The sequence below is a fragment of the Canis aureus genome, chromosome 27 (genome assembly GCF_053574225.1).
Source record: "Canis aureus isolate CA01 chromosome 27, VMU_Caureus_v.1.0, whole genome shotgun sequence".
Classification (NCBI taxonomy): domain Eukaryota; kingdom Metazoa; phylum Chordata; class Mammalia; order Carnivora; family Canidae; genus Canis; species Canis aureus.
In genome coordinates, this window is record NC_135637.1 from 25,653,752 (window position 1) to 25,676,053 (window position 22,302).

A 22,302-nucleotide genomic window follows, 5' to 3' on the forward strand; every position below is an offset into this window, starting at 1 on the left:
TAATATATGCTACAATTCATACATACTACAACATAGATAAACTTTGAAAACATTAGAAGAAACCAGACACAAAAAAAAAAAACATTAATTGTATAATTACATTAAATGAAATATCCAGACCAGTTAAATCCATACAAATGAAATACAGATTGCTAGTTGCCAGGAAGAGAGAGGAATGGAAAGTAACTGCTTAATGGGTACACGGCTTTATTTTGGAATAATGGAAATGTTTCAGAACTAGAAAAAGGTAGTGAAGCCACTGAACTGTTCACTTTCAAATGGCTAATTTTATGTTATGTGCATTTCACCTTAATTTTTAAAAATTATATAGATACACATATTGGCCCAGAAATTCCACTTGTAGGCATTTATCCTATGGATAGAAGCATATGTATAATGAAAGGATATAAGAACAAAAGTAAAGGTTATTCACTATAGCATTATTCTTAGAGCAAAAAGAAATAAACATCTTAAATGTTCATTAGTAAGAGGGTAGTTCAAAATGCCTTTATATATCAAGGGCGCCTGGAGGGCTGAACTGGTTAAGCGTTCAACTCTTGATTTTTGGCTCAGGTCATGGTCTCAGTGTGGTGGGATCAAGCCCTAGGTCAGGCTCCCTACTCAGTGGGGAGTCTGCTTTTCTCTCTCCCTATGCCCCTCCCCCACTCCTGCAAGTGATCGATCACTCACTCTCTCAAAAATAAATAAATCTTTTTTTTAAATGTTACATACCTATAAAAAGGAATGAGGATCTTTACATTCTTTTTTTCTTTTTGTTTAGATTTTTTTTAATATCTTTTAAGATTTTTTTTTAATTTTTATTTATTTATGATAGTCACAGAGAGAGAGAGAGAGAGAGAGAGAGAGAGGCAGAGACATAGGCAGAGGGAGAAGCAGGCTCCATGCACCGGGAGCCCGACGTGGGATTCGATTCCGGGTCTCCAGGATCGCGCCCTGGGCCAAAGGCAGGCGCCAAACCGCTGTACCACCCAGGGATCCCTTAGATTTTATTTATTTATTCATGAGAGACACAGAGAGAGAGAGAGAGAAAGAGAGAGAGGCAGAGACACAGGCAGAGGGAGAAGCAGACTCCACGCAGGGAGCCTGACATGGGACTCAATCTCAGGTCTCCAGAATCAGGCTCTGGGCTAAAGGCAGCACTAAACCGCTGAGCCACCCAGGCTGCCCCAAATCTTTACATTCTTACAGAAAGATGTCTAAGACACATTGCTAAGTATAAAAAGCCAGTTGCAAACAATGTGTTGTGAATCACAATTAACATAAAAAATAAAGGGGGACACCTGGCTGGTGCAGTTGTTTAATCAAATGACGCTTGATATTGGCTCAGGTCCTGATCTCACAGTTAGAGGAGATCAAACTATGGGTCAGGCTCAGTGCTCAGTGCAGTCTGCTTGAGATTCTCTCTCCCTTCCCTCTACACCTCCCACTTATGCTCTCTCTCTCTCTCTCTCTCTCAAATAAATTTTTTTAAAAAAAGAAAAATGTGAAAAGAAAAACATAAAGATGCTTAGAAATACGTTATGATTACAAAGCAAAACCATTCCTACTCTGTGACCCAGCAATTCAAATCAGACTCTACCCCAGAAAGACATTTGCCAACTGACCGAGGAGACAACTACAAGTATGTTCACTGAATCCTGCTTGTGGGAGCAAAAACTGGAAACAACATTAAGTATCTGTTAATAGGGGAAGGAATTAATGAACCATGGTATTTCTACTAGAAATCAGGAACTTGGGGGATCCCTGGGTGGCTCAGCAGTTTGGTGCCTGCCTTTGGCCTGGGACACGGTCCTGGGGTCCCGGGATCGAGTCCCGTGTCGGGCTCCTGGCATGGAGCCTGCTTGTTCCTCTGCCTGTGTCTCTGCCTCTCTCTGTCTCTGTGTCTATCATAAATAAATAAATAAATCTAAAAAAAAAAAAAAAAAAGAAAGAAAGAAAGAAAGAAGAAAGAAAGAAAGAAAGAAAGAAAGAAAGAAAGAAAGAAAGAAAGAAAGAAAGAAAGAAAGAAAGAAAAATCAGGAACTTCTCCAGCAGCTGGGAAGAGGAAGAGCACTGAGAATTTATCAGGACACTAATAGTCCAGGGATGGTAGAGAGTCTAAAAAACAGCCACCTATGGAAGAGCCTGCTCTAACATTTGCTCATCAGGAGAGCCCCCAGGCTCCACAGATGTGTGGAGGATGGCACGGAGAGCAAGGTAGGAGGCAAAGTGACCAGATGTTCTCAGTAAAGCAATTAGGTGTATGAACCCAGGGAAGAATGGGTCCATCTTGCCAGCATGTAAGAGAGTATATGAGGAGAGCAACAGGTACATTGGTTTTGGCAAGTGAATTGAAAATTTAGAAAAGTAATTTTCTTTTACTAGGTATCCCAGACCTCTTTGAAGTTCAAACTCACTGTTCTCCCTCCTTCTATATCATGGTCAAAAAAATTAAACCTATCTGGGAAAAGTTAACCCAACTTTCCCTTTGATCACCATTCTATCCTGACCTTTAGACTATCTTCCTCACCTTTGCTTTAACATTTTCCCCCAATTTTACAGATGAGGATGGCAAGGTTCAGAAGTAGCATCACTTGCCTGAGACAGCCAAACAGGGACAGACCTAGGACTTGAACCCATGTCCTTCCAACTACAGAGCATTCACCCTTCCCAGCCTCCGACCTGAACTCTCACCCTTATTTTCTTCCTACTCAAGTTTTTGTTTTTTGTTTTGTTTTGTTTTGTTTTGTTTTTTAAGATTCTATTTATTGGGACTCCAGGGTGGGTCAGTGGTTGAGCATCTGTCTTCGGCTCAGGGTGTGATCCTGGGGTCCTGGGATTAAGTCCCGCATCAGGCTCCCTGTGAGGAGCCTGCTTCTCCCTCTGCCTATGTCTTTGTCTCTCTCTCCTTGACTGTCATGAATAAATAAACAAAATCTTAAAAAGAGAAAGATTTTATTTATTTATTTGAGAGACAGGAAGAGAGTGTGTGTGTGCACACATGAGCTGGGAAGAGGCAGAGGGAGAGGGAGAAGCAAATTCCCTGCTGAGCATGGAGCTTGATACAGGGCTCAATCCCACAACCCTAGGATCAAGATCTGAGCCGAAGCCAGATGCTCTACCCAACAAAAAGAAAATACACATTCTTCTCAAATAAAACATACTTTCCAAGACAGAACATAAGCTAGGAACAAAAAAAGCCCCTTAGTGAATGTAAAAGTACACAAATCATACAAAGCATGTTCTCCAACCACAATGTAATGAAATTAGGAACTCAAAAACACAAAGAAATTTAGTAAATTCCCATTTAAGTAGAAATTAAACACCATACTCCTGAAAAACCAAAGGGACAAAGAAAAAAACTGGTAAGAAAATTAGAAAGTACTTCAAAATGAATGAAATGAACAAACAACATACTAAAACTTACAGGATTCAGCTTAAGCACTACTCAGGGAAATTTGTAGTTGTAAATATCTAAATTACACGATTTTAGGTCAATTACTTAACTCTCCTTAAGATACTGGAAAGAGCAAATAAAATCTAAAACTAGCAGGAGAAAATCAATAAAAATCAGAGCAAAAACAAATGAAATATAGAATAGAAAGATAATAAATCAATCAAGCCAAAAGCTGGTTCTTTTTTTTTTTTTTTTTTAAGATTTTATTTGTACGTAATCTCTACACCCAATGTGGGGCTCAAACTCATAATCCCAAGATCAAGAGTCATATGCTAAAAAGAATTTAAAAAAAAAGACACATGCTCTATTGACTGAGCCAGTCAGGCACCCCTGAAAGCTGGATCTTTGAAAAGATCAACAAATTGATAAAACTTTGGATAGAGTGACCATTGAGTGGGGGTGTCAAAAGGAGCAATTATTACTAACCTTACAGAAATAAAAAGGATTTAAAAGAGAATACTGTGGTGGTGCCTGGGTGGGTCAGTTGGTTAAACATCTGCCTTCAGCTCCTGTCATGATCTCAGGGTCCTTGGATCAGAGCCCTGTGTCAGCTTCTTGTTCAGTGGAAAGTCTGCTTCTCTTCTCCCTCTGTCCCATCCCTGCTCATGCACATGCATGCTCTTGTTCATTCTCTCTCAAGCACATAAATAAGATCTTTTTTTTTAAATGCCGTGAATAACAGTAGACCATATTAGATGACACAGAAGAAATATACAAACTTCTAGAAACTATCAAATCAGACACAAGAAAAAGAATACACAAATACACCCAAAAGATTGCACTAGTGATCAAAAAACTTCAAATGAATAATTTTAAATTCTACCAAACATTTTTTTTTTTTTAAGATTTTATTTATTCATGACAGACAGACAGAGAGAGGCAGAGACACAGGCAGAGAAGCAGGCTCCATGCAGAGAGCCCAACTTGGGACTGGATCCTGGGTCTCCAGGATCACACCCCAAGCTGAAGGTGGCGCTAAACCGCTGAGCCACCGGAGCTGCCCTCTACCAAACATTTAAAGAACTAATATCAATTATTCTCAAAATCTTACAAGAAATACAGAGGAAGGAATCTTTTCAACTCATTCTATGAGGCTACTAATACCCCAATACCAAAGCAAAGGCATCTCAAGACAACTACAGACTGACATACACAGCAAACCAAATCCAACAACATGTAAAAAAGATTAGACATGAACAAGTGAGAATTAACCCAGGAAAACATGGTTGGCTTAGCATCTGAAAAATAATTAATGTAACACACAATCACAATAGAATACAGAACAAAACCACAAGACCATCTCAGTAGACAGAAAAAGCTTTTGAAAAAATCCAACACCCCTCATGATTAAAAACAACAATGACAACAGCTTCATAAACTAGGAATAGGAGGGAACTTCCTCACCTTGAGAAAGAGCATTTATGAACTGCCCATGGCTAATAACACACTTAATGATAAGGGTGAAAGCTTTACCCCTTACACCAGAAATAAGACAAGGACGTATACTCTTACAACTTTTATTTATTATACTAGAGGTTCAAACCAAGACAATGAAAGGAAGGAATAAAGGAGCAAATCTATTTCTGTCACAGATAACATAATCTTATGCAGAAAATCCTCAGGAACCCACTAAAAACTGTTAGACCTAATAAATAAGTTCAGCAAAATTACAGAATACAAGATCAATATACAATAAGCACTTGTACTTTTTTTTAAAGATTTTATTTATTTATTTATTTATTTATTTATTTATTTGAGACACAAACTGAAAGGCAGAGACATAGGCAGAGGGAAAAACAGGCTCCCTGTGGTGGGATTCAATCCCAGGACCCCGGGATCACACCCTGAGCCAAAGGCAGATGCTCAACCACTGAGCCACCCAGGCATCCCAGCACTTGTACTTCTATACATAAGCAAAGAACAAACCTAAAATGAAATGTCTATTTTTTAAAGATTTTATTTATTTATTTGAGAGAAAGAAAGAGAGAGCACAAGCAGGGCAATGGGCAAAGGGAGAAGCAAATTTCCCAAAGAAGAGAGAGCCCAACACAGGGCTCAATCCCAGGACCTTGGAATCATGAGCCCAGCCAAAGTGAGACACTTAACTGACTGACCAACTCAGGGGCCCCCTTAAAATGAAATTTAAAAATAATTCTGCTTGGGGGCTCCTGGCTGGCTCAGTTGGTAAAGCATGCAACTTGATCATGCGGTTGAGTTCAAGCCCCACATTGGGCACAGAGTTAAATATATATTACGATAATTATAAACTGTTTGCAATAGCATTAAAAGGATAAAATACTTAGGAATAAATTTAGCAAAAGAAATGTAAATCTAATACTCTAAAAACCATAAAATATTGTTGAAAAGGAATTTGAAAGACCTATATAAATGTTCATGGATCAGAATACTACTGTAAACATGGCAAAATGCACAAATTGCTGATTTACACAACTCCTGTCAAAATCCCAGCTACGTTCTTTGCAGAAATTAACAAGCTCGAATTAAAATTCTTATGGAAATACAAAGACTCAGAATAGCCAAAATCATCTTGAAAATGAAGTACAAAGTTAGAGGACTTACTTACATTTTGCAATTTCAAAACTTACTCCAAAGTTACCATAATCAAGATGGTGTGGTACTAGCATAAGGACAGCATGTAGATTCTTTTCAGAAGAATGGAAGGACCAGAACAAATTACATTTACAGTCAGCTGATTTTCAAAAAGAGTGCCAAAACAATTCACTGGGAAAAGAATAGTCTTTTTAACAAAAAGCACTAGGACAAGTAAATATCCACATTCAAAACAAGAGTTGAAATTCTTACCTCATGCCATAACAAAAACCAACTCAAACAGAATCAAAGGCTAATAGTAGTAAGAACCAGTACTATAAAACTCTAAGAACAGTAATGAAGCTTTGCAATCCTGGGTTAAATAATGCTTTCTTAGATACAACACTAAAAGCACAAGTGACAAAAGAAAAAATAGAGAAATTGGACATAATCAAAGTTTAAAATTACTGTGTCAAACAACATCATCAATAAAGTGAAAAAGTGGGGCACCTGGTTGGCTCAGTGGTTGAGCATCTGCCTTTGGCTCAGGTCCTGATCTCAGGGTCCTGAGATCCAGTCGGGCAGGGGGGCTCCCTGCTCGGCAGGGAGTCTGTTTCCACCCTCTACCCCTCCCCATGCTTGTACTCTCTCTCTCTTTCAAATAAATAAATAAAATTTTTTTAAAAATAAATTTCATTTTAGGTTTGTTCATTGGATATAGATATCCAAATAACAAAGACATAAGAAATCCATTATGTCTTTAGACAGCAAGCAAACCACAAGGAGAACAAGAAAAAAATGGAGCAGAAAAGAACTACAAAAACAACCATTAATAACCATAAAACAATAAAAAGAGGGAAGTATATAACAATACAGGCCTACCTCAAGAAGCAAAAAAAAAAAAAATCTCAAATAAACAATATAACCAGGATGCCTGGGTGGCTCAGCGGCTGAGCATCTATCTTTGGCTCAGGGCATGATCCTGGGATTCGGGGATCAAGTCTCGCATCGGGCTCCCTGCATGAAGCCTGGTTCTCCCTCTACTTCTGTCTCTGCCTCTCTCTGTGTGTCTCTCAAGAATAAATAAATAAAATATTTTTTAAAAATAGTTTTAAAAAATAAATACAAATAAAATACAAATTTAAAAAAAGCACAATCAGGGAACCCTGGGTGGCGCAGCAGTTTAGCGCCTGCCTTTGGCCCAGGGCACGATCCTGGAGATCCGGGATCGAGTCCCGCGTCGGGCTCCCAGTGCATGGAGCCTGCTTCTAACTCTGCCTATGTCTCTGCCTCTCTCTCTCTGTGTGTGACTATCATAAATAAATAAAAATTTAAAAATAAATAAATAAAAAATAAATTAAAAAAGCACAATCAACAAAAGCAAAAATCAGTAAGTGGGACTATGTCATGCTAAGAAGCTTCTGTGCAACCCAAACCATCAACAAAATGAGAAGACAATCTACAAATCAGAAGAAGATACTTGCAAATCATATATATGAGAAGGAGTTAATATCCAAAATATATAAAAATTCTTACAACTCAAGCAAACTGTAAACAATCTAAGAAATAGGCAGAGGAACTGAATAGACATTTTTCCAAAGAAGACATCCAAAGGGCTAACCAATACATGAAAAGGTACTCAACATCCCTAACCAATGGGAAATGCAAATCAAAACCATAATGAGATACCACTTCACACCTGTTAGAATGGCTATCATCAAAAAGACTAGAGATTTGGGGCACCTGAGTGGCTCAGTCACAACCAACTCTTGGTTTTGGCTCAGATAATGATCTCATGGGTCATGGGATAGAAACCTACATCTGCATCAGGCTGCTGGCTCAGAGGAGATTCTCTCCCTTTGCCCCACACTCTCTCTCTAAAATAAATAAATATTTAATAAAAGAAAAAAAAAAAAAGGCAAAAGATTTGCTAAGTGTTGGCCAGGAAGTAGAGTAAACCGTATCCTGGTGCACGGTTGGCAGGAACGTAAATTGGTGCGGCCATTACATACAGTAGAATGGAGGTTCTTCCAAAAATTAAAAACAGAGGGATGCCTGGGTGGCTCAGTGGTTTAATGCTTGCCTTTGGCCCGGGGCCATGATCCTGGAGTCCCAGGATCAAGTCCCGCATCAGGCTCCCTGCATAGAACCTGCTTCTCCCTCTGCCTGTGTCTCTGCCTCTCTCTTTCTCTGTATGTCTCATGAATAAATAAACAAAATCTTAAAAAAAAAACCCTACTGCCATATGATCCAGTAATTCCACTTTTCAGTACTTATCCAAAGATAACAAAACAATAACTTGAAAAGATATAGTACCTCCATGTTCACTGTGTAACTATTTATAATAGCCAATTCAGGGACGCCTGGGTGGCTCAGTGGTTGAGCATCTGCCTTTGGCTCAGGGCGTGATCCTGAAGTTCTTGGATCAAGTCTTACATGGGGTTTCCTGCATGGAGCCTGCTTCTCCCTCTGCCTATGTCTCTGCCTCTCTCTTTCTCTCTGTGTCTTTCATGAATAAATAAATAAAATCTTTTAAAAATACATATATATAATAGCCAATACATAGAAGCAACATAAATGTCCAACAATGGATGGACAAAGAAAATATGGTATATATGTGTGTGTATGTGTATATATATGTGTGTGTGTATGTACACACACACAATATGGAATATTATTCAGCCATTAAAGTCACAAATCTTGCCATTTGTGACAACATAGATTAGCTCTGAAGGCATTATAAGTGAAATAAGACAAAGAAATTCAAATACTATATAATCTCACTTACATGTCTTAGACGGGGAGTCTAAAAAACCTAAACTCATATATACCAAGAATAGTGGTTACCAGGCACTGAAGAGTGGGGGAAAAAGGGGAGATGTTCGTTATAAGGTGCAAACTTCCCAGTACAAGATTATAAGTTCTGGGGATCTAACGTACAACGTACTGATTATAGTTCATAATACTATACCACATACTTGAAACTTGCTAAGAGCATAGATCTTAAATGTTCTCGCCACAAAAAAGAAATAGTAATTAGGCAATGTAATGGGAATGTTAGTTAACACTATGGTAGTAATCATTTTGCAATATGTAACTATCAAATTAATACACTATACATCTTAAATTTACACAATGTTATACATCGATTATATATAAATAAAGCTTAGAGGTGTGAGGGCAGGGAGAGGACAGTTACCAGAAGAAAATTTTTATAGATTATTAGTGATAGTTGCACACATTTTGTAAATGTACTTAACGCCACTAAGCTTAACGGTTTACTTAATGGTTACAGTGGCAAAACTTTTTGTTACATATATTTTCCCACAATAAAAATAAGTAAATATGGGGAGTCTGGCTGGCTCAGTCAGTAGAGCATACAACTCTTGATCTCAGGGTCACGAGTTCAAGCCCCACAAAGGGAACACAGCTTACTTTAAAAAAGTAATAAGGAGCACCTGGCTGGCTTAGTCAGAAGAGTGAAACTCTTTTTTTTTTTTTTTTTAAGATTTTATTTATTCATTCACGAGAGACACAGGGAGAGAGGCAGAGACACAGGCAGAGGGAGAAGCAGGCTCCATGCAGGGAGCCCGATGTGGGACTCGATCCCAGAACTCGAACCTGGGACTCGAACCTGGGACTTGAACCTGCGACTCCAGGATCACGCCCTGGGCCAAAGGCAGACGCCAAACCACTGAGCTACCCAGGGATCCCCCAAGAGTGAAACTCTTGACCTTGGGGTTCTGAGTTCGAGCCCCACATGGGGTACAGAAATTACTTAAATAAATAAAATTTTAAATAATAAGTAAATATTTTTTAAATACTTAGGAATTTTTTTAAGATTTTATTTTAAATAATCTCTACATAAAATGTGGTGCTCAAACCCATAACACCAAGATCTAGAGTCACATGCTATACCAATGAAGCCAGCCAAATGCCCCCAAACTACTTTTTTTTTTAATATTTTATTTATTTATTCATGAAAAACACAGAAAGGCAGAGACATAGGCAGAGGGAGAAGCAGGGACATCAGGTTCCTGTGGGGAGCCTGATACAGGACTCAATCCCAGGACCCCAGGATCACAACCTGATCTAAAAGCAGACACTCAACCACTGACCAAGAATACTTTTTTTTTTTAAATGCAAGACTTACATACAAAAACTACAAAACATCATTGAAAGAAATTAATGAATACTTAAAAAATTGGAAAGACATCCCATGTTCATGGACTGGTAGACTTAGTAAAATTAAGATGTCAGTACTCAGGGGCACCTGGGTGGCTCGGTTGGGTGTCCGACCCTTGGTCCTAAAATTCATATGGAAATGTAAAGGTCCCAGAATAGTCAAAACAATTTTGAAAAAGAACAGGGAGGCCTGGGTGGCTCAATAGTTGAGCATCTGCCTTCGGCTCAGGGTACAATCCTGGGGTCAAGGGATCAAATCCCACATCAGGCTCCCCATGGGGAGCCTGCTTCTCCCTCTGCCTATGTCTCTGTGTCTCTCTCATGAATGGATGAATAAAATCTGAAGGAAGGAAGGAAGGAAGGAAGGAAGGAAGGAAGGAAGGAAGGAAGGAAGGAAGGAAAGAAGGAAGGAAGGAGAAGAGAGAAAAAAGAAAAGAAAAGAAAAGAAAAGAAAAGAAAAGAAAAGAAAAGAAAAGAAAAGAAAAGAAAAAGAAAAAGAAAAAGAAAAAGAAACAAATCAGGACTCACATTCTGGATTTCAAAACTTACTGCAAAGTTACAGCAATTAAGATTTTGTGATACTTGCACAAAAAGATAGACACATAGACCAAAAGAATGGAATTGAAAAGTCCAGAAATAAACCCTCACATTTATGGCCAAATGATTTTTGACAAGGGTGCCAAGACCATTCAACAGAGAGAGAATGGTCTCTTCAAGAAAGTACTCAGAAAACTGGGATATTCACATGCAAAAAAATGAATTTGGACTTCTATTTCATACCATATACAAAGTACAACTCAAAGCGGATCAATATAAGGACTAAATCTATAAAACATTTAGAAAAAAATGGATGTGAATCAATAATTAATAATAATAATAGCTCCTACTTATTTATTTTTTAAAGATTTTATTTATTTATTCATGAGAGACACTGAGAGAGAGAGGCAGAGACACACACACAGAGAGAGGCAGAGACACAGGCAGAGGGAGAAGCAGGACTCCAGGACCACGCCCTGGGCCGAAGGCAGGCACTAAACTGCTGAGCCATCCAGGGATCCCCTAGCTCCTATTTATTGAGCATCATCCACTTTATGCTGTTCACTCTATCAGGATTTTCAGATATATGTAATCTCACTCTTGAAAGTCCAAGGTGCCTGGGTGGCTCAGATGGTTAAGCATCTGCCTTTAGCTCAGGTCATGATCCCAGGGTCCTCGCATCAGGCTCCATGCTCAATGAGGAGGCTGCTTCTCCCTCTCCTTCTGTCCCTCCCCCTTCACTTGTGTTCTCTGTCTCTCACTTATGCACTCTAATAAATAAATAAATAAAACCTTTAAAAAAAAGGGATGCAGCCCCTTTCTCACCATATCTCTGTTTCCCATTCATCATTTAGAAGCCCTAAGTCTATCTTAAAACTATGGCTTAAATGAGTAAAAAACAGCTTCAAATACTTACTTCTAAATTTAAAGTCATACCTATGAATATTCCTATATTATTTCTCCACTTTTTACAGTTTCTTATTCAGGTCATCAAAGTTGGACATGAAATAAAGAGTGGATGATAAGGTACAAATAATACATTAGTCATTCATTTTTTTTTATATCAAAATGCCATTTCAAACATACCTATAACAAAGCCTTACTATTGGAATCAGGAAGTGTCATAGAGGATGAATGTATTTAAATTGCAAGGCTGGCTATTTTGAAATAATAACAGTCAACAAATAGCCTTCTCTACTTTGAAACTGTAAAATGGATGTTCTGAAGCTGCCACAGCAGGGATTAAGTAGTGAAGTTTCCATGATTAGTTTGTAACTGTCTGCAAGTTTGCATGAGTCAGCACTTTTCTAGGGAAAGGATCTACTGCTCTCCTCAGATGCTCCAACGGACAGAACATTAACAGATGTCCAATTAACATTTATTGAAAGAATAAATGAAGGGAGATCCACACAGGTAAGAGTCAGTAAACTCCCCAAAACTGCTTCCTTCGTTCCATTTTTCAACACCTTTACACTCTGGAATCATTCCTGAAGTGTCTTGAGCTTTCTGCTACATCTGTAACTGTGTTTGTGAACAATTAAAATATTATACAATATATCAAACAGTCTTACCAAGATTGGGGAATCCATCCTGAAGGGCCCATAATCGAGCCCAAGGGGCAGGGACAGGCTCTTCAGGTTCCTGGTCCTCAGGAATAGAACAGAGTTCCTGGGTGGACACTGTGTCTAAGGAGCTCAGGGTCCCTGAGCTGGAGTGAGACGACTGGCTAGATGTGGGTGCTGTGCTGGTGGAGCTGGATGTGCCCTGAGAGTGTGAGGAGGAGCCGTGTGTCTGCGAGGAGATGCCTTGAGACTGTGAGAAAGTGCCTTGGGACTGCGAACAAGCACCACTGCCATGGGACTGCTGACACTCCACATCCGTCTCCCGAGACATCACGACCTCAAAAATAAGTGTTCAATAATAAGGTAAGTTTCAAGGAACAAGACTTGAAGTTCAAAAGTAAAGAATGGGCAGGGGGGGATCCCTGGGTGGCGCAGCAGTTTGGCGCCTGCCGTTGGCCCAGGGCGCGATCCTGGAGACCCGGGATCGAGTCCCACATTGGGCTCCCGGTGCATGGAGCCTGCTTCTCCCTCTGCCTGTGTCTCTGCCTCTCTCTCTGCCTCTCTCTCTCTCTCTCTGTGACTATCATAAATAAATAAAAATTTAAAAAAAAAATTAAAAAAAAAAAAAAAAGAATGGGCAGGGGCGCCTGGATGGGTCAGTCGGTTAAGCATCAACTCCTGAGTTCAGCTCAAGTCATAATCTCAGGGTCATGAGATGAGCCCTGCAGCATGCCGGCTCTGGGCATGGAGCCTGCTTGGGATTCTCTCTCCCTCTCCCTCTGCCCCTCCACTTCCCCACCCCCATGCAAGGGCTATCTCTCTCTCTCTCTCTCAAAAAAAAAAAAAAAAAAAAAAGTGAAGGATGGGCAAATTTACATCAGGAAAAAAAAATTCAGAGCAAGCATGTTCTGCAAAAGTTAAAATTCTTTTTTTTTTTTTTTAAAGTTAAAATTCTAAGTCTAGATTGATCTACAGTTCTTCTGAGATGAGCTTTTCATTATATCACTTTCACCGGATCATTTTTCTGTTATGACAGCCACAAATCACAGGGAAAAGAAAGAAATTATTTGAAGTTTATAAATAAGTTAAAAGAAATGAACTAAATTAGGGGTGGAAGACTCATAACAGCTTATATTCATCTAATTTTTAAAAACTAGAAATGAAACCTAAAAGATATTCGTTAATACAATCAACACTACACTTAAATTTCATGTTTTGGAACAAGAAAGAAGGGGGAGGGCCATGTGGCTTGGGGGTAGAAGATAGCAAAGAGAAACTATAATTCACTGCACCTTGCCAGGGGTGACCATTTACATAAAATGTCAGATACCCCTCCTCCCCCAAGCCTGCCCCAGGATGATGAAGACCACATCCTGTTTGTTCACTCTAGATTCCCTGACTCCTAACTAAAGGCCAGCCTATTAATGAAGCACATCACAAAGAAGACTACTCTAAACAACTCCACCTAGCCCTTTGTGATGCTGAGTAACCATAAGGGCACACCTTTTCAGCATCCTAAATGGCCTTCCAGCCCTTAGGATTCTGTAGAATCCTACAGAAAAAAGTTTGAGTCACAGGAGACCTTGACAGGTTCCCACCCCCACTTTAGAATTAATTTGATGGACTGTTAAATTCTGATAACAGAAACTACAGTAAAGTCAAAGTAACAGTCGATCCTTAACTTTAAATTTCTAATCTGATTTTTATAAAGGGGCGGGGGGAGTGCATTGTCTCTTCTCTCCAGATACCCATACTCAGGCTATTCCTCCAAGGAGAACATAGTAGACATTACTCACATTGACTGCATTTATACAGCTTTCTAGATACAAAGATCCTGATGACTTTTTCTTAAACCACACCAGGAAGATGATGCCAGAGCTGAGCGTGCCACTCCAGGACCTCGTGCTTTAATACTACTACCTCAGTCAAGGGTGCAATCTTTCACAGCTTTTTGAGCAAAACTTCTCTGCCCTGAGAACTGGCAAAAGACTGTCAAGAAGTGGCTATTATCCTCGCTTACCTTAATGGTCCAGCAAACGAAAACCACACTAGCCTCAGCGATGAGGAGAAAGTATATAGAAAGATTAGAGACAAGTCTGGAGTCAGATGCCTGACTCAAAGCTCTGCAGGATCTTCAGGTAGATCACAACTTCACTAGGTAGAGAGATCTTGAGGATTAAATGAGATGATATAGGAATGTTCTTCCTCCGGTACTGCTCGATAGTTGGGAGAATATAATTCCAGTCCCAAAGAATACGACAGCGGAAAGGGGTTGATAAGTGCAACACATTTTTTTTTTTTCCGAATAGAGAAACTGAGTCCCAGGGTGGACTGGTGCCCTCCTACCCTTTCTTATCCCACACACTCACTTATGGACACTCGCAGGGCATCCTCCTACACAAGTCAGTGTGCCCCAGTTCCTGCAGCGCCCAGCTGCTAAGATTGAGTTCTCAATAGGTTTTTTTCGAAATTGAATCTAAAATATGGTAATAATTGCTACCATTTATATAACTCTTTACAAAGCAACGACTGGCTAGATCAAAATCAGTTACCCTCTGATTTTGAAGAACACTACTTCGTCCTTTCTCATCCTGCACGTCTGGGCCAGTTTCAGCTTGTAAGTAACAGGGGAAGTGAACTTCACTTCGAAGTTCATCTACAAAGGAAGACAGTCGCCCACACATTCCTCTCCTCACCCTAACCGAGGTCAAAAAACGCACAAAGTGGAAACTCGGGAGGTTCGGCGCGGATTAAGACCCTGGGGACGGGACTCGAACCCCCCAACACCCAGGAGAAGTTCCCCACTACGACTCACCGCGTGAGCCCACCTAGAGCCAACACTCACGGCAGCTACATCCAAGCAGAGTGGCGCTAACCAAGCACATACAAACTCCACCCTCAGCCAATCAAAACACCCCGCCTTCGCCGCCGGACCAATGAAGAGCAGCGGATGTGGCCGTCCACACGTAGCCTCAATGCTTGCTGGGAGTTGTAGTTTAAAATGAGGAGCGGGACACTCCGAGTCCAGGTTCCCCTCCTCCCGCCCCCACCGGGTGATCCCGCCCCGTCAGCTCCCCCAGCCAATCAGCAGCACTAGTCTGCTCAGCCGCTCTCCATCTCTCTCTCCCGGTCCCCCCCCCCAGGCGCCCGCGGCGACCTAGGCCGCGGCCAGATGTGGGGCGGGAGGACCGGCGCCTTGCTCCGGGTGTGCGGGCTGTGGCCGGCAGGGGCCCTCGGAAGGAGACCGCTGAGCTGCGATGCTGCGTCTCTGGCGGGAAGCGGTTCCTCCCAGTGTTGGAACTGCGGCGGCCCCGGGGGCCCCACGCGGGGGGACGGGTTCTTCTGCCCACAGTGCCGCGCGCTGCAGCCGCCTGACCCCACTCGAGATTACTTCAGCCTCATGGACTGGTACGGGAGGCGGTTTCGGGAAACGCGCGAACGAGAGAGGCGTGGGCCGGCCTGCGAGGGGCTAGGGCCGAGAGTGCCTGGGGAGGAGAGGGCGGGACCGGTTCGCCTGGTGGGCGGAGCCGTAGAGAAGGGGGGTGGGGCCCGGGAGCGCCGGGGTGGGATTGCGGCCCGTGCCACAGGAAATTGAGGGGTGGGACTGAGCTTGGGGCCTCAGGAGTGGAGACCCGAATGGCGGGAGGGGAGGGGGGGAAGGCGTTTAGGGGGTCTGAAAGGTGGAGGCTTCGGTGGAGGGAGACCTGGGGGGGGTGCCTGACGGAAGCGACCTGGAGGGGCTGGAGAAAGACTTGAGCGACAGGGCCAGAATGGTTAAAGTTGGGTTGAGACTTATAAGAAAGGGGTACTTAGGTGTTATCAAGAGAAGGGAGTAGGGGGGCACCTGGGTGGCTCAGCGGTTGAGCATCTGCCTTTGGCTCAGGGCGTGATCCTGGGGTCCTGGGATCGAGTCCTACATCGGGCTCCATGCAGGGAGCCTGCATCTCCCTCTGACTGTGTCTGCCCCTGTGTGTTTGTGTGTGTGTGTGTGTGTGTGTGTCTCATGAACAAATAAATAAAACCTTTAAAAAATAATAATAAGGGAGTAAAGGAGCCTCCAGGATTGTGGACACGCGGAGATGGGAGAGGAGTGCGCCTGGGGAGGACTTCGAAGCTCCCAGCCAGCCGCTTCCCCCCATTCATGTTTTCCATCTGGTTGTTCTTGAGTTACTTCCTTTTATAATAAATCTAGTAAGAAAAACAAACAAAATAGGGTGTAAAAGCATCCGAAAACTTAATATTGTCGGCTGAGTGTAAGGGAGAAGTGAGACCCAGAGGGAGAGAGGCTGAGAAGTGGCTGTTTTTCCTGTTACCCTCTGAAGGTGGAGGAGCTTGGAGAGGTGATGAAGTTTGAGGAGACCTAAGCTGTTAAGCCAGGGCAGGCTCCAGGAATGTAAAATGAAAGACAAAGAAGAAAGGACCTGGGCCTTGGAAAGATAGGGTGGGATTCAGGAATGGCCCTTCCCCTTAACTCTGGTATCTGCCCCTACCAGTCACTGCACACTACAGTGACACTATGCTTTAAGTTCTGCAAGCATACCAAATTCGTTCACACCTCAGGGCCTTTGCATATTCCCTCTGCCTCTAGATGACTTTTTCCTCTGGTCTTTATTTCTCATCATCATTCAGGTCTCAGCTCAAATGTCATCTCTTTGTCCTCCCCATCTACCACTTTCTCTGACCCTATTCTCTTTTCCCTCACAGCACTTTTTAAAGTTATCTCTCTTTACATGTTTATTGTATTTTCCCCGGTGAGAATAGGAACCAGGCCCATAGTATACAAATCTGTGAGTATTTGTTGCATGGATTTTATCTCCCAATTTCCTTACAGTAACCGTGCCTTCAGAGTTGACACAGCAAAGCTCCAGACTCGGTACCAGCAACTACAGCGTCTTGTCCACCCTGATTTCTTCAGCCAGAGATCCCAGGTAGCCTGTTGGCCACCCCTTAATCATACCCAAACACTACTGTACACAGGGTGGGTGCCAGTGGCCTTGTGGTGATGTGATTATCAGAGACAGAGCTAACAACCAGCTCCACCCTGGGGCAGCCTGACCTCAGGTAGCCACGCCCTAAACCTGCCTTGCACTCACAGCTTTTACCTGACTTCCCAGAAGAATCAGAACCCATCAGTTGAAAATAAAGACAGCTCATCCCACACCAGTTCTACTTGGGAGACTTCCTTAGTTGTCTCCCCAACAGTATTTTATGAAACAGTATGTGAATTTAATATGGCTGATTTAGATGGTAATGAGATTATCTTCATCTCTACTAACAGACTGAAAAGGACTTCTCAGAGAAGCATTCAACCTTGGTGAATGATGCCTATAAGACCCTTCTGGCTCCTCTGAGCAGGGGACTATATCTTGTAAGGTGATTTCCCAACCCTTCTGTGCGTGACTCCATGGTATCCATTGTGCTGTGGGACAGCTGCTCCCCTTTATTCAGCAGAAGAGTGCTTGAGACCTGATCTAGTTTAGGGACCCAAAGATAATTAGCCTCAATAATACTACATGTGAATAGTTTTCTCTGAGTATTTGTAAATCTTACTTGCCAATTGCATTTTTTTTTTTTTTACCATTTTTTACAAATTCCAAAGATTGTATAGCGGTAGCATTTAGGGAAGAGTAATTTGGGGGTTTTTAAGGAGGGAGGAAAGAGTTTTAGCTCCTTAGAATTTTAGGATTTTATAGAGCCTTTACAAATATCTAGTTGAGTCTCCCAAGTGGAGGATCAGCCCCCCAGGATCACAGTTTCAGGTAGCAGAGAGGAATTCCATCTCAGCACTCTCTCAGTCTAACTTTCCCATACCCTTTGTTCACTCTTTCACTATATTTTGAAAGTTTTGTGAGGTTTTTTTATGAATGATATTCTGTTCCGTGAGTAGGATTTATGACTCTGGCCACAATCTTTTCAACCAATCTTACTTTTCTCTGCTTTATATCCCAATAGCTAAAGCTCCATGGAGTAGAGATTCCTGAAGGGACAGATTATAAAATGGACAGGCAGTTCCTCATGGAAATAATGGAAATCAATGAAAAACTTGCAGAAGCTCAAAGTGAAGCTGCCATGAAAGAGATTGAATCTATTGTCAGAGGTAAAAGATAAAATACCACTGAATGCATTTTATTGCTGTTACAAGTACATGTTCAAGGTTGGGTGAAAAATTAATATAAAGACTACATATTGGTCATCATAATGATTCAGGGAGTATTTTTCTTTCTTGATTATACTGAAAAGAATTTTATCTGGAGATTAGACTCACAACACCCCTTTCCGGAAGGCAGCCTTAAACCAAGAACATAATAATATTTTGCAGATTGCAATCCTCCTTCCTACCCATGACATCATTTAGATGTTATTATTGTCTCTGATAAGAATAAATAGGCCATAGAAGCTCATGAAAATGCCCAAGGTCACATTGCAGAGCAAAGATGGAAAAACTGACTTCTGATTACATATTGCCTTGCTTTCCGCTTTATTTAATACTGTATCAGTCAGAGTTATCTAGAGAAAGAGAACCAGTAGTATATATGTATATATGGAGATAGAGAAATCTGTTTTAAGGAATTGGCTCATAGAATTGTGAGGCCTAACAACTCCAAAATATGTAGGGCAGACCAGCAGGCTGGAAAGTCAAGCAGGACTTCTATGCCCACATTATCAAAGCTAATCTTGACCTAAAGTCAACTGGTTGTAAATGTCAATCACATATACAAAATACCTTCACGGCAATATCTAGGCTAGTGTTTGACCAAACAACAGGCACCATAGCCCAACCAACGTGACACATAAAATTAACCATGCCATGTAGAAAAAGTCCCAAGTTCTCTCTCCAATTGTATGTACGTATGTACTTTCACAAATATTTGTGGCATGCCTACTATGTATCAAGCATTGCTTAAGACACAGTAAACAAGAAAGACATGGCCCATGTCTTCATGGAGTTTATATACTTCAACTCAATGTGTCCAAAATGGAATTCATGAGCCTCTCCCATCCCTCCTAAAAAAACCTATTCCTCTGCCGATGTTCTCTAAATGCACAAGTCCAAAACACTGTGGAGGCATTCTTAATAATTTATCCTCCCTTACCCCATAAACAGTCCTCCCCAAATCTTGAAACGCTGGCCTTCTAAATGTGTCCCAAATCTGTTTCCACTGCCAGCACCCTGTTCCCAGCTGCCATTCTTTCTTACCTGGACAGCTGCAATAGCTCCAGACTGATCTAGCTGTGCCTTCAATCTAATACATTCCTACACTATTTAATCAATTCCTACACTATCAATCTAATCTAACATATTCCTACACTATCACTTATGTGATGTTTTGAAACCTAAATCTAATCATATTTACCATTGCTCTTGCTTTAAAACTTTAAGTGGTTTCCCACTACTCTTGGGTTAAAGACCAAAGTCATTAGTATGGCTTACAAGGCCCTATATGATCTGACCTCTGCTTCTTCCCATTTGCCCCTCCACTGTCCCACACAGGCTATTTTTAGTTCTTCATCTGTACCAAGAACCTTTCTACCGCAGTGCCTTTACACATGCTGTTCTTCTGCTTAAAACCCTCTTCTCTTCCTCTTCCTCTAGTTAACTCTTCCTCTTCCAGATCTGGGAGCAATCAACACTTACTCAGAATCCTCAGAGAACCTCTTTATCTGTACAGTGTGTAGCTCTCCCTTAGGACTAATCACAGTTATAACCTTTACTGTTCTCCATGAGATTATTGACCAATATCAGCCACCCTCCTTCCTTAGACTGGAAGTTCTGCAGAGGCAGTAATTGTGTCTGCTTTTTGGTCCCCCTCATATTCTCAGCCCATAGAATAGGACATGGTGTATAACAGGGGCTCAATAAATATTAATTGAGTGAATAAGTAATGAACAAAGAAGCTAAAATCAGTAAAGTGGGAGTCTATCAGCTAGGGATGTATCAACAGCCTTAGGGCTAGTTGGTGTTGGAAGAAGACCTCAGGGCTTACAGTCAGAAACTCCATCTGCACAGCTTTGGAAGGCAGAGGAATATGATGCTCTGCTGTAAGGGGGTCATGGGGTACAGTGTCAGCACTGCCTTTACCTGTGACCTTGAGCAAGCGACTTCACCTCCTCTGAGCTTCAGTTTCCTCATCTGTCAAATAGATTTTTTTTTTTTTTTTTTTCTAAAATTTATTTATTTATTTATGATAGAGAGATGCAGAGACACAGGCAGAGGGAGAAGCAGGCTCCATGCTGGGAGCCCGACGTGGGACCCGATCCCGGGACTCCAGGATCACGCCCTGGGCCAAATGCAGGCACTAAACCGCTGAGCCACCCAGGGATCCCCCTGTCAAATAGATTTAACATTAGTACTGCGTGTTGCAAGGACTAAATTAAATAAGGCAAAACAAATAACACAGTGCTTAATCCATAGCAGGTGCTCAGTCACCGGCAGGGGTTATCCTAGCCCTATAGTGAATGTCTGGTTTTGAACAGGTCACCGAGCTTCATTTAGATTAATTTCTAAGTTTCCTCCCCAAAGTAAGCAAATATTCAAGGGCATAGAGCTAGTTAGATGTGGGGCGGAACTTTAGAGCCTCTAGACTCCTAGTCCAGTGCTTTTTTTGTTAACACGTTGCTAGTTTCCCACCACTCTCCAGGAGTCTAGAGACTTGGGGTCTGCTCCCAACTCCTCCACTCAACCAACCATATGACTAGGGCTATCTCCAATACTTGCAACTGTCCACAATGGGGATATAACGTATTTGAAAGTGCTTTGAAAGCAGGCACCATATAAGTGATTGATACCCTTTATATGTGGAAAACACATGGTAAAATTCTTCATTTCCTAATGAGGAAACAGCAGAAACATGAGGTAGCTGCTCCCTTTACCTTATCTGGCATTCTCTCTTATGGTACAATATGATCTAAATGTTCCATTTTCCTGGGAGGCTGTATAATTTGCAGATGGTTGCTTGAAACACTTTAATGCCCTGCCCATTTTTCTCCTACCTGAAATCTAGAAGATTTCAGACTGCTTGGTGGAGACAAAGCATTTCCTTGTCCCTTTTTTTATTTTTTTATTTTTATTTTTTTTATGATTACATAGCCATCTTACAAGCCTTAGTGTTTGTCCCTCAGACCTTTCAGAGGTAGAAAAACAGATTGTGAGTATGGTCAGCTGCACTAAACAGGAGTTGCCAGGGTGCCTGGGTGGCTCAGTCGGTTGAGTGTCTGACTCTTGGCTTTAGCTCAGGTCACGATCTCAGGGTTGTGGGATTGAGCCTCCAGTTGGACTCTGTGCTCAGTGGGGAGTCTGCTGAGATTCTCTATCTCTCCCTCCTCCCTCTCTCTTTCCCTTTCTGTCCGTCTGCCCCTCCCTCGCATGCACATGTGCATTCTCTCCCTCCCTCCCCTCCTCATAAAAATAAATAAATCTCAAAACACAGGACCTGCCATCATGGGACATGTGGACACAAGGCTTATGAGGTCTTATCCTAGAATCTAAGTTCCATGTTATGTTGTGTTGAAACCAGCTACACAGTGTTATCTTTACATCGTTAGTCTATATAAATAGAAAAATTAAGATAATAATTTTCTCTTTCAGCTAAACAGAAAGAAATGACTGACTATGTGAGCAGAGCTTTTGAACAAGGTACTTTCTTCATTCCTTGACTTTCTTAAATATGGAAAGAAATTGTAAGCACTGAGGTATAACTATCTATTCAGTTAAGACCTATTATATACCCATCCTATGATAGGTACATGGAGAGCTCTAAAATATAGACAAGTCGACATTTATCCCTTTGAGGATTTACAGCCTTGCGGGAGAAATAAACTGTATGCCCCAAACAGTAATGTGCCAGCAAAAGAGTATATGAAAGTGCTTCTATTCCCCTTTTAGCAAGTAGGAGAAGTTAAGGTAAGGAATGTAGGCTGATCCTGAGGGCAAGGCTGCACAGTCGACATTTGGCAAAGCCTACCCCTTCTGCAAAGCCCAGGAGAAGCCCATGGCAGAGCTGTGCCCAAATT

General features: G+C 41.6%; 2 protein-coding genes across 18 annotated transcripts in view; one reads left to right on the forward strand and one right to left on the reverse strand.

The window, feature by feature from the left end:
• Positions 1-22,302, reverse strand: part of CHEK2 (checkpoint kinase 2) — a 93,823-nt gene that overhangs the window by 35,892 nt on the left and 35,629 nt on the right. For 2 of the 12 annotated variants that reach the window (XM_077874179.1, XM_077874177.1), the window contains exon 1: positions 6,042-6,173. The exons of 2 other annotated variants lie outside the window; for them this stretch is intronic. Coding sequence is in view for 5 of the 10 variants with exons in the window: in XM_077874167.1 (XP_077730293.1) it covers positions 12,301-12,628; positions 14,844-14,975 (460 nt within the window). In the remaining 5 variants the exon portion in view is untranslated. Of the gene's footprint in view, positions 1-6,041; positions 6,174-12,300; positions 12,629-14,843; positions 15,064-15,106; positions 15,304-20,371; positions 20,423-22,302 lie in introns of those variants that run through there. 8 more of the 12 variants (XM_077874168.1, XM_077874171.1, XM_077874169.1 and 5 more) reach the window with 8 other exon arrangements.
• Positions 15,388-22,302, forward strand: part of HSCB (HscB mitochondrial iron-sulfur cluster cochaperone) — a 39,054-nt gene continuing 32,139 nt past the window's right edge. The window contains exons 1-5 of one of the 6 annotated variants that reach the window (XM_077874181.1): positions 15,388-15,699; positions 17,123-17,219; positions 17,570-17,659; positions 18,244-18,388; positions 21,878-21,925. In XM_077874181.1, coding sequence (XP_077730307.1) covers positions 15,464-15,699; positions 17,123-17,219; positions 17,570-17,659; positions 18,244-18,388; positions 21,878-21,925 — 616 coding nt within the window. In that variant the 5' untranslated portion in view covers positions 15,388-15,463. Of the gene's footprint in view, positions 15,700-17,122; positions 17,220-17,569; positions 17,665-18,243; positions 18,394-21,877; positions 21,926-22,302 lie in introns of those variants that run through there. The other 5 variants (XM_077874182.1, XM_077874183.1, XM_077874185.1 and 2 more) reach the window with 5 other exon arrangements.